Raw genomic sequence first — 17,485 nt, forward strand, 5'->3', positions numbered from 1 at the left:
CTTCCCCATCAAGCTCAGCACCAGGCCCCCGATCCCTTCCATCCCCTCTAACCTCATTTCCCTTTGTCCATTAACTCCCTCCACGATGGGATGTGTCACCTGCCACACCAGGTGGCCTGGACCCTCACCCCAGGACTATTTAGCCCATCCCACCACAGCCTTGGTACCAGGTTATGCCTGTGAGGCAGCCCTTCATACCAAATGACAGACATTTCAGGAGCCCAAGAGAGGTGACTCTATGGCCAATGGTGGGGAAAGCTAAAGGCTTGCCTTGGGGATTGAGGGAAAAGGAGAAAGATGTTTGGGCGAAGCAATCAGTTTTGACTCATGACTATTGCTTAAGTGTGTTTTGAACATGTTTGTGCGTTTTTATTTTACACACTGGTTAAAATAATAAAGTCTGTTATTAAAGATAAGACTAAGTCCCACAGTCTGCAAGTTGCAGACTCAGGAAAGCTGTTGGTGTGATTCAGACCAAGTCCTAAGACCTGATACCGAAGTTGCTCAGGACGGAGGAAAATGAGATGAGATGTCCCCGCTCAACAGCGAGATAGGAAAGGGGCAAATTCCTCCTTCCTCTGCTCGTGTTCTATCCAGACCCTCAAAGGACTGGATGCTTCTCAGTTCCTCCTTTGCTCCAAGCACTGAGGCTTGGCACGCAGGGGAGCGGGCAGATGCCCTGGCCCAGCCAGGAAGGGGCGGAGGGGAGGATATCTTCTTCCCAAGAAGTTGTTCTGAAGCTGGTTCTGAGGGACACGGAGCACCTGGCCTTCTGATGAGTTCCCCTCCCCACACACCTGATCTCCCCCTTCCACCACACACACACCTGGGGAGGGGCTTCCTGCCCTCTGCATCTGCAAGGCCCTTGACTGCAGGAGGCCTGAGTTTGAGTCTGGGATGGAAGGATGCTGCCCTCTACCTGAAGGCTCCTGCCTTTCCCTCTGAGCTCATTCATAGCTACCCCAAAAGGATTTTCTTTCTTTCTTTTTTTTTTTGATGTGGACCATTTTTAAAGTCTTTATTGAATTTGTTACAATACTGCTTCTGTTTTATGTTTTGGTTTTTTGGCCACGAGGCATGTGGGATCTTAGCTCCCCAACCAGGGATCAAACCCACACCCCCTGCATTGGAAGGCAAAGTCTTAACCACTGTACCGCCAGGAGAGTCCCCCAAAAGGGTTTTCAAAAGTGGTGGTTCCCCCAAATCAGGACATACGGCCTTAGGAACGCAGACCAGCCATCCTGGATTCTCTCCAAGACCTTCCTTGTCAGCTTAATCTTGCGGCACACTGGGGTACTAGAGGCTGTGTGGGGTGACTGAATTTCTTCATATCTCCAAAATAAATCACTGGTCAAGGAAAACATTTATGATGGAAAAGTTTACTCCCAAATATAGAAAAGTTGGGAATTCCCTGGCCGTCTAGTGGTCAGAACTCTGAGCTTCCACTGCAGGGGGCGTGGTTCGATCCCTGGGTGGCGGGGAACTAAGATCCCACGTGCCGTGTGGCGAGGCCAAAAAGCAAAATAAAACCACAAAAAACAAGCTAAAACACCCCAAAATATAGAAAATTATTTGACCATGGCCAGCGTTATCGTTTTAGTGACCATCTTCTGGACATCTTGACATGCTTAAGTACAATGTTCAGGAAAAAGAATTACATGTATTCCAGGAGGTGGGGGGGGGGGGTCCCTGTAACTTTCACTGCTTCTTCTACTCCAGGCCTAGTCTAGCCCCAGGAACATAGTAAACATTGTGAGCATTACTTGAAGCAATGAAATGAATGAATGTTACTTTCATGTTTACTTGTACATGAATAGGACTATATCATACAATATAAGCAATCCTGTGACCTTTGCTTTCAAATATCTCCGACGTCATCTTTTCAGTGTGTCAACCTGAAATCAGGCCTTAAATCAGCCATCGAATCATGAAAATAACGTTCGGCAATCTTCAAAGGGATCCCCTTTCCATTCCAAGTCCCACAGATGCATCCTTTGCCCTCTCAGAGAATTAGTTACAACCTGCCACTTTAAAACAATGGTCTTCTTGTTTTGGTTTGGTTTTTTTCTGGTTCCATCCTAAAACTTATGAGCACTATCTCCTTGAGGGTTGCAGCAGCAGCCTCTCAAGGACAAATGTTTGTTGAATGAGTCTGGACAAGAGGAAGGAGGGGGAGGCTGAGTCTCCAGTTCCAAAGTGAAAAAATTGAGGTTTTACCAGCCCTGTTCCAGGTAACAATCCCAGGTCCAGGGGGATCAACACAATTCCCTCATTTGTATGTACCTATGTATTCATTCATCCATCCATCCCACCATGGGTGTAGCTGGACACCTTAACCTCTGTTAGCTCACAGGCACGGGGGATGTGTGGGGGAATGGCAGGGTTGAGCCACGAAAGATAGCCATCACTACTGCCCTGCCTGTTATTCTTGGCCACCACTACCTTCCAGTGGCCTGTGGTTAAAGATTTAGGGTCACCTGGACCACAAGGACACAGCCTCACACTTACTGGGCTTGAGTGAGGAAGCTGAATTCAAAGGACCCAAAGGAGGTCCCCCAGGCCAGCGTTAGTGACAGGGCTGGAGTTCCGCTTTGCTCTTAACCCCTCCAGGCAAGAATCCTCACCCACCTGGCTCTCACCATCTCTCCAGAAGCCCGACTTTCTCCCCTAGAGGGGCTGGGAGGAAGGAGGTGCCAAAACCGTCCTGGATTCCATGTCTCCAGTGCCCCCTGGTGGCCCGGACGCGACATCCCCAGGGTTGAGGGGCACCGCTTGGGAGGCTCCCGCCCCGCCCCGCCCCGCCCCGCCCACACTTCCTTTTCCAGGCCCCTTCCTGACTTTGTCCGAAGGGGTCCGTTGGTGAAAAGAGGTGAACCCTGCACTCAGGACCAGCACAAGCTGAGGCCATCAGAGGGGCTGCGGAGGTCAGACGGAGGTGAAGAGAGCAGACACAGCAACTGTTTGGCTTCTGAAAAACTATATGGGGGGGTGGGGGGGTGGGAAGCACAGTCTGGAGGGAGGACTATCTAGTCAAACCCTGGCTGGGGTCTCCGCTGCCCCAGGGGTCACATAAGTGGTAAAGTCGAGAGAGTAGGGGCCACTGGCCTGGCCAAGGGCAGGGACATCTTATCGACAAGAGGGAGGTGGGGGTGGGGCGAGGGCCCCGGAGCCGGCCCTGGCACCCCACGCCCCACAGAGAGGAAGGGGTTGCGGAAGACAGGCCCAGAGGTGGGGGTGGGGGAGGAGTTGGAGGTGGGGGTGGGGGAGGAGTTGGAGGTGGGGGGTTCTAAGCCTCGACCCCTCCCTCCGGATCTCAAGAGCCCCTTCATCCCAGCCCACGCCCACCCCTCCCCACCCCCCCACCTACCCCCACCCCATCCCCACCTCACCCCGTTCTCCATCCTACCCCATTCCCTTCCCCCATTCCACGATTCCTCCCTCCCCCACCTCACTTCCATTCCATCCCATCTCCGCCCCCCACTTCACCCATCCCCCCATCTCCTCCCCATCCCCCTAACCCTACCTTTCCCCCATCCCACCCCTGACCCACCCCATCCCCACTCTCACCACCCGGCCGTCCAGTGGGCATGGCCACAGACGCCACCCCTCCCCCTCTCCGCACTCCCTCCCCGCCTACTAAACGGAACCCCTTCTAGACTGCCTGGAAGACCCCACTCGCGATCCCAGGATCTCGTGAGATTTGCCCCAGGAGGAAACAGAAAGCAGGATTGGTCGGGCCGCGTGGTTTCCGGGCGGGGCGCTGCTGAGTTCGCGGTTCTTTGTCTGCAGAGCCCAAGCGGGGGATCGTGTGGCGTGGCGCTGCGGCACGAAAGGTAAGTTCCCGTCCTGGTGCCCCCGCGTTCCCGTGGGGTGACCTTGATTTAATCCCCGGGGCCCCCAGCGGGCCCCCGCTCCTGTTCTCCAGCCGAGAACGAGCTCTCACGACCTGGGGCTGGAGTGGAGGCCACAGGCGGTGGGGGGCCGCCTTGGGCCTACCCGGGCCACGTGCCCCGTGAAGAGGCCGCAGCGCCGTTTGGGGGACGTAATAATCCAGGGCACCCGGGTCTGCGGGGATGGCCGGAGCTCATTGGGCGCTGCTTTGCGCTGGAAATGGGGTTCCCTCGGGAGGTGCCAGGGTGTGGGGGCCAGAGAAAGGGACAGAACTGGGGCTGCAGGACGGCGGTTAGTGCCCTTAGAGGAAGGTCCCTTTGACCCGAGCATCAGGTCTTTCCTTCGACTGTCTGCTGCTTCAGCCGATGAGAAATTTCTCGGGTTTGGAGATACGAAGAGATTCTCACTGAAACGGCAGGGTCGGGGCTCCGGTTTTCAGTTCGCCCAGCAGAGTTCTCACTGTGGCTTCATAACTACACGTGTGAACACACCGTGTCTTTGTTTTTTGGAGAATTGGGGTTCTCGTTTTTTGGTTGTTTTTCTTGAGTTTTTTTTGCGGTATGTGGGCCTCTCACTGTTGTGGCCTCTCCCATTGGGAAGCACAGGCTCCGGACGCGCAGGCTCAACGGCCATGGCTCACGGGCTCAGCCGCTCCGCGGCATGTGGGCTCTTCCCGGACCGGGGCACGAACCCTGCCGATGTCCCCTACATCGGCAGGCGGACTCTCAACCACTGCGCCACGAGGGAAGCCCGAGAATTTGGGTTCTTATTCTCAGACTTGGGTGGAGACGGGTGACTGAGATGGTAGGAAACCAGGGAGACCAGGTGTCGGAGGACCTGAGGCCAGCGTGAGCTGGACCAGCGTGGCGGAAGACATCTTCAGGTAAACTGGTCCCCTGCACCTCATCATGTCCCAGGATGTCCTGTTGCCCCCTCAGTGCTGTTAATCGTGGAGCTGCATGCAATCTGCATCCTGAAGCCCTCACAGCGGGAGGAGGATGAGCAGCCTTTATTTTTCCAAGTCATTTTCCCAAGAGAGCTTTCATCCTGCTGCCTTCTTAGAAGAAGCAGCTGCAATGTGTTGGGGTCCCATTCCCGAAGCCACGGTTACGTTCAGAACCTGTGCTTGGGGCGAAGGAGCAGGGCTGGCATCAGCCCCCAGAGACTTGACTCCTGTGTGGTGTTGGTCAGGGGCAGGGTGGGTGAGCCCAGGGAGGTTTTGGTCTCCCTAAGCGGTGGGCTAGGACCCCTGGGCCTAGGGGCGGTCCCGGAAAGAAAGCACCCAGAGGGCACAACGAGTCCTCCAGCTGCAGCCCAAGGTGGCCAGGGAGGCGGACCTGGAGCTGGAGGATGGAGAGGGACCCCAGGAGCGAGGACGAGCTCGTGCACTGGGGGTGCTGGGCAGCACATGGGTGCTGTTGATACCAGCACCCCGGGCTGTAACCCCCAGTATCACTGCTGCCTCCAGAGCAGGAAATGTGGCCTCTCTGTCCCAGAGCCACAGCCCTGTATTAAACACAGACACTGAGTGGTTGTCAGGACAGACTGGGCTCGGGACCCAGAGAGGAGCAGGATGTGCAAAGGGGAGAGCTCAAGGTCATCACTCCGGAGATGTTCAGGGTGGAGGGAGAAAAGAGGGTCAGCCCTGGGCTGCCAGATGGTCCCCTCCTTAGTGCCTCTCACCTGTGCAGACAGACCATGAGCAGACCCCAAGCCATGGCGGAGACCCCCACGAGCACTTCTGCAGCCATGGCGCCAGGCTGGGCTCCCCACACCTTTCTTAGCCCCTGCCTCATGTGTGGGAGGGACCTCTGTGCACAGCTGCTTCCCAAATCCTTCAGGCGACACCATATCAGCGAATCTGCTTCCTTCATCCTGCCGAGGGCAAGCAGTGCTGGGAGGTTTCCTGGAGCCTGAGCTCCCGGGGTACGGCTGCTGAGCCGAGGTACCAGTGAGTGCAGGCCTTTCTGGATTTCTCCCCGATATATCGCCCCTCCCCCCATCTTCCTGGAAGACCTGGCAGGACCCACAGAGCTGCTGAGTGCCTAGACTGTGGTGGGTGATGTCCCCGGAATGGAGGCTCCTGTCCTCCGCTCTCGTCCCCGACCTTGTCCACTGTCCACGAACAGAGTGGGCTGTTCCCATCCGCAGGCGACTTCCCCGGGCACACTCCCACTGGGCTGGCACGTTGATGGCTTAGCGAGCCCTGGACCAGGAGCCAGGGGCCTCGTTCCCGTGTCACCCTCTCGTGGCTGGCTCTGTGACACAGGTGCAAAGGACTCGCCCTTTTGAGCCTCAGCCACTGCACAGGGAAAGGAAACAGCAATTTAAGGCCCCTGCCGACATTTCAGATCTTGAGGGAGAACACGAGGCTAGGAGAGTGAAACGCTTTGGTGATTTAAGCTCTACCAAACACGAGGAATTGTTGACTGACTCGTCATTCTGATTCAGAATCCAGCTTCAGGCTCCTTGTCCCCATCTCGTGGAGAAGCTTCAATGAAGGGCATGGTTGTGACAAAAAAATGAAGATGTCCCAGAGGCGGTGATGCCAGCAAACATCTTCACAGTAAAGGAACTTGGAGATAATGTCAGGCCCTGAAAACACAAAGGGTGAAATGTTGGAAGCAGATCCAGGCTTAGAAAGCAGAGTGACACCGCAATGAGAAGCCCACGCACCACAACGAAAAGTAGCCCCCGCTCGATGCACCTAGAGAGAGCCCGCATGCAGCAACGAAAACCCAATGCAGCCAAAAGTAAATAAATAAATTTAAAATAAAAAGGCAGAGTGATAGGTTGCCCGGGCGTAGGAAGGACACTCAGCCCCGACTGCAAGTTATGTGATGAGAAGCAGGGAAGCAGTGTTGAGAGGATTCTTGATGAGTTTTTTGCAATGAAACAAAACACTTTTTCTCAGTGCTTAAAATCACAGTGTACTAAAAAAAATAGCTTTACTGGGCTTCCCTGGTGGCGCAGTGGTTGAGAGTCCGCCTGCCGATGCAGGGGACACGGGTTCGTGCCCGGGTCCAGGAGGATCCCACATGCTGCGGAGCGGCTGGGCCCGTGAGCCATGGCCGCTGAGCCTGCGCGTCCGGAGCCTGTCCTCTGCAATGGGAGAGGCCACAACAGTGAGAGGCCCGCGTACCGCAAAAAAAAAAAAAAAAAATAGCTTTACTATTGTTACTTTTCTAAACATTACAGTGGATCGTGTTAAGAGGGTTCTTAACGTTTTCAAAAAATATGTAACGGCTGCAGGAAAAGTCATGTTTTGCCTTAGATTATGAAGGCTGGCTTTGGTCGCCTTGGTGGCCCTGGCCCACCGTGCAGGCCAAGTCTGCCTGTCATTATTTTTTCGACTTGCTTGTTTTTCATTTGTCTGCTTAGTTGAATGCAAGGTCCGTGCCTCAGAGACACCCTGAGTGAAGACCATGACATTTTCTTTCTTCCAGTCTTACTGAGATAGAATTGACATACAGCCCTGTATAAGTTTAAAGGGTGCAGCATCATGAGTTGACTTAACATGCATCATCTCATATGGATACAAAATTATACAGAAAACACGTTTTTCCCTGTGATGAGAACTCTTCGGATTTACTCTCTCAATGACTTTCATACATAACCTACAACAGTGTCAGTTATACTTACCCTGTTGTATATCATCTCCCTAGTATGTACTTCTAACTAGAAGACGACATGACATTTTCACTGGGCTGTTCCTCCCCAGAACAGCAGTGGATGGTCTGCTCCAGGCACTCTGTAAATGTTTTGAGTAAATCGAGGGTTGCCGATAGAGGGGGAGTCTGGGTATGGGGGCGAGGGGACCAGCTGGGCGGGAGACCTCCCTGTGAGCGCGTCCCCTCTGCCTGGTATCTCCTGCCAGCCCTCAGCACAGGGTGGGCTGTCCCCTCAAAGGTGGAGCCAGTGCTCCCCGAGTCCTGAGGCTCACTGACCCTCCTCCAGTGGAAAGAAGTCCAGTGCAAAGGGCCGGACAGCCTAACGCACCTGGTGTCACTCTGAGCCACAGTAACCTTATGGCTTGGTGTTGGAGAGTCGGGGTCAGTTGGATGACAGGGATGAACACCAGACCCCTCTTCTCTCCTCCTCTGTCCAAAAGCACAGTTCCCACCATCTCAGGCAATACCGAGGTTGACCGTGCAAAGTTCTGAGAAGCATCCTCTCCGGGGCCAAAGGCCAAGACTGGAGCCTCCCCTTCTCTCTGAACCTCTCTCATCTTTGTGTCTAGGGTCAGTGCTCCCTCTCTGTCCCTTGGAGTTGGCAGTGGGGACAGCCAGTGGCACCTCCCCCAGGCCAAGGCCAACAGAGCCAGATCCTGGGGACACTCCCAGTCCCCAAGTGCCCTTAGTGGTCCCAGACATGGCTTCAGCATATAAGGGACACATTTCTGAGAGCCAGGAAACCAGGCCGCCGGCTCTGCTGCCATTTCCCTCCTCCACCCAGGTCCTGGGCCATCCCCCGCCCAACCAGCCTGGAGTGGGCCCTCAGCCTCCCGCACCCCTACTTGCCTCTAGAAGCACTTCCCTCAGGATTAACTGGCTGGACCCAGGGTGACCTGGATGTCAGACGTGTCCTCACTGGGGAGGAAGAAGTGGGGAGACTTGCTTGTTTCGGTCTAGATGTCATTGGATGTGAAGTGGAACCACATCTTGCCAAGTGCAGGAAGAGGCAGAGAGGGCTGACAGAGACCTTCGATTTTTCAAAAGGCCCAGAGGGCAAAATATTCCAGGGCAAGAAGAGATCTGACTGCAGAGGGAAAGGAGACGTACCAGATCCGGGGTGGGATCTTGTCTGCTCAAGGCTGGGTCAAGAGAGCCGAAGGAGCAGAAGCCACCATCGGCCTGGCACCCAGGGCCTCTGTCAGCCTGGCACCTCTGAAGACCAGCAGGGTTGGGGTCTTCCTCTGGAAGCCAGGAAGGGTCATCTTCCAGCATTTCTGGTGCTTCTTTGAATGCAGAAAAGCAACTGGCCTTTTCTTTACCTTCTTCTACACTCGTTATGTCAGAAGAATTGGGGAGAAATCCGTGATTTCTGTTGATGCCAGTGGAAGGATGTCCGGTCCCTCACCCTCCCCGCATCGTGTCCACACCCCAGGCTCTGGGGGAGGTGGGCTGACTTGCCAGGGATGCAGAAAGAGGGGGCTGCGCCGTCAGCACAGGCCAGGAGCAGGAACCTGGGGACACAATGCATTCTAAAGACCGCAGGAAGGCCCTGGGGGCAGATGCTTTGCGTTCCCAGTAGAAATTCTGTGACTGGAGACGGGAAGGGGGACAGGACACACCCCCACCATGAGCTCAGAGGCTGCGCTGGCCTGTGCATCATGAGAACAGGTGACCAGGATGTGGTAGAAACGTCCCCCCAATTGACTCATGCCTGGGCCTTGGGAGTCGTCCTGGGCCAGTCCTGACACTGGGCAGGAAGGACAGGTCTTCCTGCAGCTGTGCCCCTGGTCCTTCTGCCTCCGGACAAACAGGCTCTGCATGGAGGTGGAGGTGGACACTGGGGGGTCCCCTGCCTCGCTGGGGAAGAATGTTCGGCTTATACTTCCCATTTTTACATCATTCGAAGGCAGTGGTCCCTCCTGCCTCCTTGGATCTCCTGGATGCTGGGTTCCCATGGAAACATCCCAGGCTTGGACGTCTGCCATTTCCTGTTTCCCCGAGGTCCACGTGAAGTCAGTCATCTCTTCCTAACGCTCTGTGCGGCAGATCCATCCACACCCCTCCCCCAAGGAGGTCTTCTGGTTACTCCCTGAGTGGAGCATGGCAGTGTCCACCCCTGGCCAAGTCCCCGGCTCACCAGGCTGAAAAGGAAACTAACTGAATTTCAGCTTTTCTCTGAAGGTTATTTGCGGCGCTGGATGACAAGTGCGAGCACCACTCAGTGGCTGCTCCAGAATCAGGAACATTCTGCTTAACTTACTAATCTCGACTTCCTGCAGCTGATCATCCAGGTGATGGTCTGGGAATTGAGTGTCCGTAGAGCACATTCTAGCTTAACCCTGTTTTAGGCAAACTGCTGATAGGGATGGTAGAAATGTGGAGAAAGCAGTCTCTGGGAAATTACCAAACCAGAGAGCATCCTTCAGAGAATGCTGCCACCTCGCCCACAGAATAGAATTGTCGGGGCGTCACAATGCAGGGGGTGGAGAGGTTCCGTCAGCCTGTATTCTGAAACCTCAACAGAACCAACGTGTGAGCCAGCCCAGCAGGGGCATCGCCCCCAAACCTTTGAATACTGAACAGAGCTTCACGTCCCCTGAGGAGCAGTTCGGTGTTAGAGTAGCTGTGCTTAACGCAGAACAAGAGAAAAGCTGAATTTTGTTTGTGGGCCTAATGGTGCTCTCGCATCAGAAACCCTGTAAGTGAAAGCCTTAGGGGAGGGGTCGGGGGGCTTTTTGAAGCCTCTTTGCATTACTTGTTTCCTAGGATTGAGGAAATGTTAAGTTATCCACAAACACTGGGAAGGGGCCTTTGAAGGTCATGATGAGGGTTGAAGCTGCTGGACAGAGCCTGGGCTGGGATGTGGAAGAGGACGCCTGAGCCTCGGGGCAAGTCCTCTTCTGGTTGCAGCCCTTTGCTGACACCGATATGTGTGCTTGGCCCACGTTTGTTTCCCTCCCTGCCTCCAAGAGCCCAAAGAGCCCACAGCCCTGACCCCCTCAGTGGCTTTCAGGCTGGATAAGGTGTGTCCCAGGTTTGGCCACCAGCACAGTTCCGGCCTCTCCCAGCCCACATGCCTACATTTCATCTTGTCAAGCCAATTTGCATATCCCCGCTTCTGGGAGGAAACACCCTTTGCTCCAGGGCCAGAGGGAGGAAGATTGAGTCTTGGGTTTGCCTTGGCTTTAAGGGATCCACCAGGTCCCCCCGTAGCCACTCCTGCTGGCAATTTCTCAGGCCCATCCTGACAAAGGTCTCTGAATTCCTCCAAACACAACACACTTTCCCTGGTCTTGGGTAATTTCCTTGGTCTCATTATAAACGCCCAGCCCCTCCCTCTTCCCAGCCAGCTCCTAGTTGTCATTTTGACCTGACCTCCTTTGGGGAAGCCTTAAGCCTCAAAATCTGGAGGACCCGCCATCCCTCAGTGTTACCTCTGTTCCCCCATGAACGGGCACACATTTTGCAGTTGTAGGTTACGTATAAGTGACTGTGTGGTTCTCAGGAATTGTGTTATATTTCTTTTCCCTTTGGGGTGACACCACTAGGTCTGCACAAAGCTGTCTTAACTCAGACATTGGGATGGTTTTGATGTGGCCCATGCTCCTCGAACAAATATGCTTGCAGGTTGGTTTTCTTCTTTTATCTTTCGCTTTCACGAGTGGACAGAGGATCCTATCAGTTGTGTGTAAGGAGAAAGTCAAATCAGTGTTAGCTGGATGGATTTCCAGTAGTAAGATTCCGCTTTCCATTTGAAATGGAAATTTCAGCTGGGATCTGAAAAGTGTGGCCAGGAAGGCCTCTCATGGCTCCTCAGGAGCCAGAGGAGGGACTCAGAGGCCTGAGCACATTGCTCCTTGCACCACACCCGCCCTGGCATCTGGGGCCTCGGGCCCTGACCACTGCCCCAGCCAGGGTCTCCACAGGACAGGCCATGCAGGCCAAGGTCCTGTAGAGAATTTTTCTTCGCCTTCTGTACACGTTTGCAGTAGCAGGCTTTGCTTTTGCTTCTATGTGAAGTTTTGCCTTAATCCCAAACGTTTTGATTTCTGCTCTGGTTATGCCACTCATAGACAGTTACAGTATTTCTTAACCAAATAGATTTTTTTTCTTTTATTGATGTAAGACATCTAATTAGTTGGAATTTTTGGATGACATGTTACATATTTGGTTTGTGACTAGTAATTATAGTTCATATCATTTATGGTTTTGTGATTTTTACTAGTTTAAAGGGCTTTTTTGGTTTGTTTTCATTTTAGAAATGAAAAGTTTTTTTTTAATTCCATGGAATAAAAAAAAATTCCATAATAATAATACTCATAGGTACATCTTGGAATCAGTTTTTATTTTTCTTGATCTCTAACATCACATGCTATCAAATACTGTCATGCTGCTTTATGGTTTCTGATTTAAAGATTTTTAAATGGGGTAACAGTACCCACTGTGTGGTACTCCTCCACCTTTCCCATCTGGGTTATTTGTTGGAGTTTAGGAAGAGACCGTGTTGGGCTAAACTCCTTATTCCTGTTGTTTTCAGTCCTTGAGTGATAATCAGAAGCTTTTCTCCGGAGAGGGTGGGGTCAGCTGTCAGGCTTCTAGGTACCCACCTTTCAGAGGGGCTGGGATTAAATGCAGCATGGGTGGATATGGGATAGGGCGAGAGGTCACCTCGTCCCCTCATTGGGGCTGGCGCCAGCAGGGCCAGAGCTGTGGCCTTGTGGCCAGAGGGGTGTCTTTGGCCCTGCGTTGGGTCCCCTAGAGGGTGGAGGGACGGCAGGGTCGCCGGTCCTTGGCCGGAGAAGGACCCACCCCTTGCTCTCTGGTGTCCCTCCAGTACTCACTCTTGAGCAGATTCTTCAGGGTGGGCATCCGGGCCCCGCCGAAACTCCTGGAACTGGCCGTCCAGAGCCTGCTGAGGGATGAGGCCTTGGCCATCGCCACTCTGGAGGAGCTGCCCGCTGAGCTCTTCCCACCCCTGTTCTCCGCGGCCTTTGCCGGGATGCACGGCCAGGCCGTGAAGGCGATGGTGCAGGCCTGGCCCTTCCCCTGCCTCCCGCTGGGGTCCCTGATGAAGGAGCACAAGCCTCACCTGGAGACCTTCCAAGCTGCAATCGACGGCCTGGACGTCCTGCTTGCCCAGGAGGTCCGCCCCAGGTGAGGGCGCCCCAGCAGGCGGGTGGGGCCTGGGGGTCTGAGCAAGACACAGCTGGCATCGGGTGGGGTGTGGTGCGGGGCCACGGGGAGGCCTTGGGGCCGTGGCGGGGCCACTCTGGGAATAGGCTTTCGGGCGTGCAGGGCTACTTAAGGTGCAGAGGTGACAAAAGGCACGTGGGCTCACCCCCTCCTCGTGGCGCTTAAAGTGGGGACCAGGAGGGGCCCCGGAAGCTCGAGGAGCAGCTGGTGTCTGGGGTGTAGCACCCTTGGCTGGGTTCTGAGCCGTGCGGTCCTGGTCCCCGTGGGTCTCCGCACAGCTCAGTGTGTCTCCCGTCGTCCCGCAGGCGGTGGAAGCTGCAGGTGCTGGATTTGCGCCGGAACGCCCACCAGGACTTCTGGACCGTGTGTTCCGGCACCAGGGCTGGTGTGTGCTCACTGCTGGAGCCTGAGGTGGCCCGGCCCGTGAGGAAGAGGCGCCGGGTGGAAGGTGCAAGGGCGTGGTCGAAGCAGACCTCGGCCCCCGTGGAGGTGCTCATAGACCTGTGCCTCAAGGAGGGCACCCCCGATGCGTCCCTAAGCTACCTCCTGAAGAAGGTCAAGCAGAGGAGGGGCTCACTCCGCCTGTGCTGTCAGAAGCTGAGGGTCTTCTCCATGCCGATGCAGAACATCAGGAAGATCCTGAAGCTGGTGCAGCTCGACTCTGTCCAGGACCTGGAGGTGAACTGCACCTGGAAGCTGGCCACCCTGGGCAGGTTCGCGCCGCACCTGGGCCAGATGGTCAACCTGCGCCGGCTGCTCCTCTCGCACATCCACATGACGCCGCACGCCGCCCCCGGCATGGAGGAGCGTTGCGTCAGCCAGCTCGCCTGCCAGTTTTCCAGCCTGCAGCACCTGCAGGAGCTCTACCTGGATTCCATCTCCTTCCTTGAGGGCCGCCTGGACCAGGTGCTCAGGTGAGGCGTGGCGCTGTCTCTCTGCAGACCAGGGCAGGCCTCTCTCGTTTCGTTATCCGTGGGGTGTCTGTCTACTGTCTGCCTGCCATGGATGGTGCCAGGGTGCACGGGCCACTCAGAGGTCCACACGATGCCGCCAGTCCGTCCCCCGGCATCTTGTCACATAGCCTCCCAGGTTAGGGTCAGAGGTGTGGCTTCAGTTAGATGCCTGTCAAAGGGGGCTCTTTGCTGGGAATCTGCATCGTGGGGGCTTTGGGCCAGGTGAGGGTGGCTTTGGGAATTCTTCCTGAGAGAGTGATGTCTAAGCTGAGATGATGGAAAATAACTAAGCAGGAGGACATTAACCAGGGGAAAGCCCATCCAACGTGAGGTTTCAAATCGGAAGCTCTGTGCTGAGCAGCTGGTCCACGTGAGCCTGTCCCTCCCACCTATCCCACTTTCCTGTCTGTCCCGGGTTGCTTTAGGCTCCAGGTGAGGTGTGATGTGGGAAATGGGTGATTGTGGAAATGACGGGGAGGGAGCAGGAGTGAAGAGTTGTGGCGTCCATCAGGACGTTAGCAGTTATTGCTCCTAAATAGTCCAGAGAAGAGAAACAAAAAGTCAAATGAGTATCATTATTGAAGTGGCTCCAATCTCGAGTCCAAATTACAACTATTGTTTGCTTCTAAGGCTTCTGATTATATAGGAATTCTTCAGTAACAGATGATTTCTTCTAGAAATGTGTTCTTCATTCTTAAAATAGAATCATAGCTTTACCTGGGACACAATGATGAAAGAGGAGAGAATGCAGCCCGATTTATTTGTGTGAAAGAGTTGGATTGATTTCCTTTCTGGCGACTGCAAACTCAAAGCATTAAGAATAAACGTGTTCATGACACAAGGACAACAACAAACAAAAGAGTTGTGGAAAGTGAGGGATGGTGTGTGGCTGATACAGCGACCAGAGTTAGCCCCTGCCGGCTGGACCCCTGTGCACGTTGCCAGACCTTGCCTGGCTTAGCCCTTTAAGCACAGATCCCAGTACTCTCACTGGGAACAGAGAAACAGGTGATGGGGTCCAGGAGGCGGCAGGAAGGAGGCCCGAGTTGAAAGCAGTTTAGGTCATGTCTCCCAATACTGTAGTTTGCTGATCCCCTCTCTCACTTGGGACATGGGGTCAGGCTCCCCGGTGGGCACCTGCCATTGTTACCTTACCTGTGCTCACAACACCTGGCAGGGGTATGTCGTCCCCCGCTTGACGGGTGAGCACAGGGAGCACTTGAGGATTCCTTCCCTCGACCCCGTCACACGGCAGATAAGGGATGGGGAAGGACCCCGCTCAACCTTGGGCTGACCTGGCACCTCTCCTTTGACCATGCAGCCTCCTCCGGAAGACTGGGATCTGGTGAAATGGGCCTCTCTTCCCTTGAGGCCTGGGCCACCCCACATCCCTCCGCCCACCACCTCCATCCTCCCGGGCCTGACTGCTCTGTCTCTCTCCAGGTGTCTGAAGAACCCCCTGGAGACCTTGTCGATTACCAAGTGCCTGATTTCAGAGGCAGACCTGATGCATCTGTCGCAGTGGCCGAGCGTCAGCCAGCTGAAGGATCTGAGCCTTAGCGGGGTCAACCTGACCAGCATAAGCTCCAAGCCCCTCTGGGTCCTGATCGAGAAGGCCTCAGCCACCCTCCAGGACCTGGACCTGGACGAGTGTGGCATCATGGACTCCCAGTTCAGCGCCCTCCTGCCCGCCCTGAGCCACTGCTCCCAGCTCACCACCTTCAGCTTCTGCGGCAACCCCATCTCGATGGCTGTGCTGGAGAGCCTGCTGCGCCACACCGTGGGGCTGAGCAAGCTGAGCCTCGTGCTGTACCCCGCGCCCTTGGAGAGCTACGAGGACGTGCACGGCACCGTCCACCTGGGCCGCCTGGCGCACCTGCACGCTCGGCTCAAGCAGGTGCTGCAGGAGTTGGGGCTTCCCAGTATGGTCTGGTTCAGTGGCGACCCCTGTCCGCACTGTGGCGACAGGACCTTCTACAACCCAGAGCCCATCCTGTGCCCCTGTTACATGGCCGCCTAGCCCAGCGAACGAGCCGCAGGCTTTGTCGCGGGCACGCAGACACTGCCGCTCAGACGTCAGCGCATCTCGAAGAAACACAAGCTATAGTTTCAGACAATTGTTCATTGTTAGCGGGAAAAGGAAAGGTGATTCAGAGCTGGGCGGGGGGGATGGTGACTTGGGGAGTTGATGGGATCTTCGGGGAGATACATCTTGTAGAGTTAGAAATGTGAATCTAAATTTCTAGAGGGGGATTCAGGCTTGAGAAGTAGATGGGGGCATTACCCCTACGTGGATAGTTATAAAGAAATGGTCAGAAATAAAGGGAACCTCAGTGTCATTCACCTGGTGTTCGCTGTGATCTGTGACCGTGATTCTCCCGTTTAAACCTCAGTAATCTCCTGTGAGTGATTAAGTAAGAAGCCAGCCTGTGTGAGGCCCAGGCAGCCTAGGCTGGACGAGGTTCGGCCCCAAGAGTTAACAGCACCATTTCTCCCTCCCTTTGGTCTTGTTTCTGGATCACCTGTTAGGTCCTCACTTACTTCTGTGCCTGTTCAGTCTATCATTGCACACAAGGTGCGTCCTCAGGGCCTGGAATGTACTAAGTGTCCAATAGTGAGCACCACTGGAGGAAACATTCTTCCAAGGGACCCTCGCTGCCAGCTCCACCCAGGCCCTGGACTCCAGCACCCTCCCCAGTGGATCCAGCAGATGCAGAGCCTCCATCCCTGGCCCTGGGTGGTGCCAGGATAGGGCTTCAATGTGCAAAGTCAGGCCCCGAGTCCTGGGAGGAAAATCCACCCACAGACCATCTGGAGCCTCTGGGACTCACCAGCCCATACCCGCCTTCCCACTGCGTCCAGCCCCTTGAATTCAGTCAGTTGTGGCCTGTAAAAACATCCTAATTCCTGCTAGCAAAATACTAGTAAGCTCACATAGACAAAGAACGTTTGTTTACTATTCGTTTCCCACATTGAAAAGAGTTCATCGTTTTGTGCGGAGGTAGGTCACACCAGGGTGAGAATGCCCTTCTTCCGGGAAGACCCCCCTTCTTCCCTGTCGAGGAGGTGATAAGCCAGCTCTGATGCCCTGGATTCTGGGTCCCAAGAGAGAACAAACCCACGCCAGGTCTTGGGAGCACTCGAATAGAGCAGGTGAACGTCAGATTTGGTTTGGGGGTGTGGTGGGGCCACCCCGTGCGACGCCCCAAGACAGCCCATCCAAATGAAAGGGACACGAGCTTCCCTGGGGGTGCAATGGTTAAGAATCCACCTACCAATGCAGGGGACACGGGTTCGAGCCCTGGTCCGGGAAGATCCTGCATGCCGCAGCGCAACTAAGCCCGTGCGCCACAACTACTCAGCCTGCACGCTACAGCTACTGATGCCTGCGTGCCTAGAGCCCATGCCCCGAAACAAGCCACCGCAGTGAGAAGCCCGTACACCACAATGAAGGGCAGCCCCCGCTCGCCGCAACTAGAGAGTCCGTGCGCAGCAACAAAGATCCAACGCAGCCAAAAATGAGTAAATAAATAAATTTACAAAAAAAAAAATAAAGGGACATGTCATGCAGTGGGGTCCGCCCTGTGGCCCTGGGCTGCCTTACCCGGCTTCCCACACACGACCTGGGGAGGAGGCCACACACCAAGGCCGGGGCAGGGCTCGTCTGCATGTCCCTGACCATGAGCCATCCTCCACCGCCTATGTGGTGTGGCCAACTGTCAGCAATCCCTTATCCTGCCGCACAGCCACTGGCCCTTCTCTATCCTCTTCCCC

At 55.0% G+C, this 17,485-nt stretch overlaps 1 protein-coding gene across 6 annotated transcripts; it reads left to right on the forward strand.

The window, feature by feature from the left end:
- Positions 1-2,841: 2,841 nt before the first annotated feature.
- Positions 2,842-16,140, forward strand: LOC307196780 (melanoma antigen preferentially expressed in tumors-like). 6 transcript variants are annotated; one of them, XM_079942114.1, is made up of 6 exons: positions 2,842-2,935; positions 3,790-3,833; positions 11,114-11,192; positions 12,417-12,719; positions 13,064-13,672; positions 15,155-16,140. In XM_079942114.1, the coding sequence occupies exons 4-6, from the start codon at positions 12,565-12,567 to the stop codon at positions 15,729-15,731; spliced, it is 1,341 nt and encodes a 446-aa protein (XP_079798240.1). In that variant the 5' UTR covers positions 2,842-2,935; positions 3,790-3,833; positions 11,114-11,192; positions 12,417-12,564; the 3' UTR covers positions 15,732-16,140. The 6 variants fall into 6 exon arrangements, with proteins under 6 accessions (XP_079798240.1, XP_079798237.1, XP_079798241.1 ...); XM_079942111.1 differs by having other exon boundaries at positions 12,400-12,719; positions 15,155-16,139; XM_079942115.1 differs by having other exon boundaries at positions 2,848-2,924.
- Positions 16,141-17,485: the final 1,345 nt, after the last annotated feature.

This window comes from Stenella coeruleoalba (genome assembly GCF_951394435.1).
Source record: "Stenella coeruleoalba genome assembly, chromosome: 14".
Taxonomy (NCBI): domain Eukaryota; kingdom Metazoa; phylum Chordata; class Mammalia; order Artiodactyla; family Delphinidae; genus Stenella; species Stenella coeruleoalba.

Excerpts from the sequence above, each read along its gene's own strand:
- LOC307196780 (XM_079942111.1), top strand. The coding sequence starts at position 11,148 with ATGGTTTTGATGTGGCCCATGCTCCTCGAACAAATATGCTTGCAG. Across the intron at positions 12,720-13,063 it reads GCCCAGGAGGTCCGCCCCAG|GCGGTGGAAGCTGCAGGTGC; the intron begins GTGAGGGCGCCC and ends GTCGTCCCGCAG. Across the intron at positions 13,673-15,154 it reads CGCCTGGACCAGGTGCTCAG|GTGTCTGAAGAACCCCCTGG; the intron begins GTGAGGCGTGGC and ends GTCTCTCTCCAG.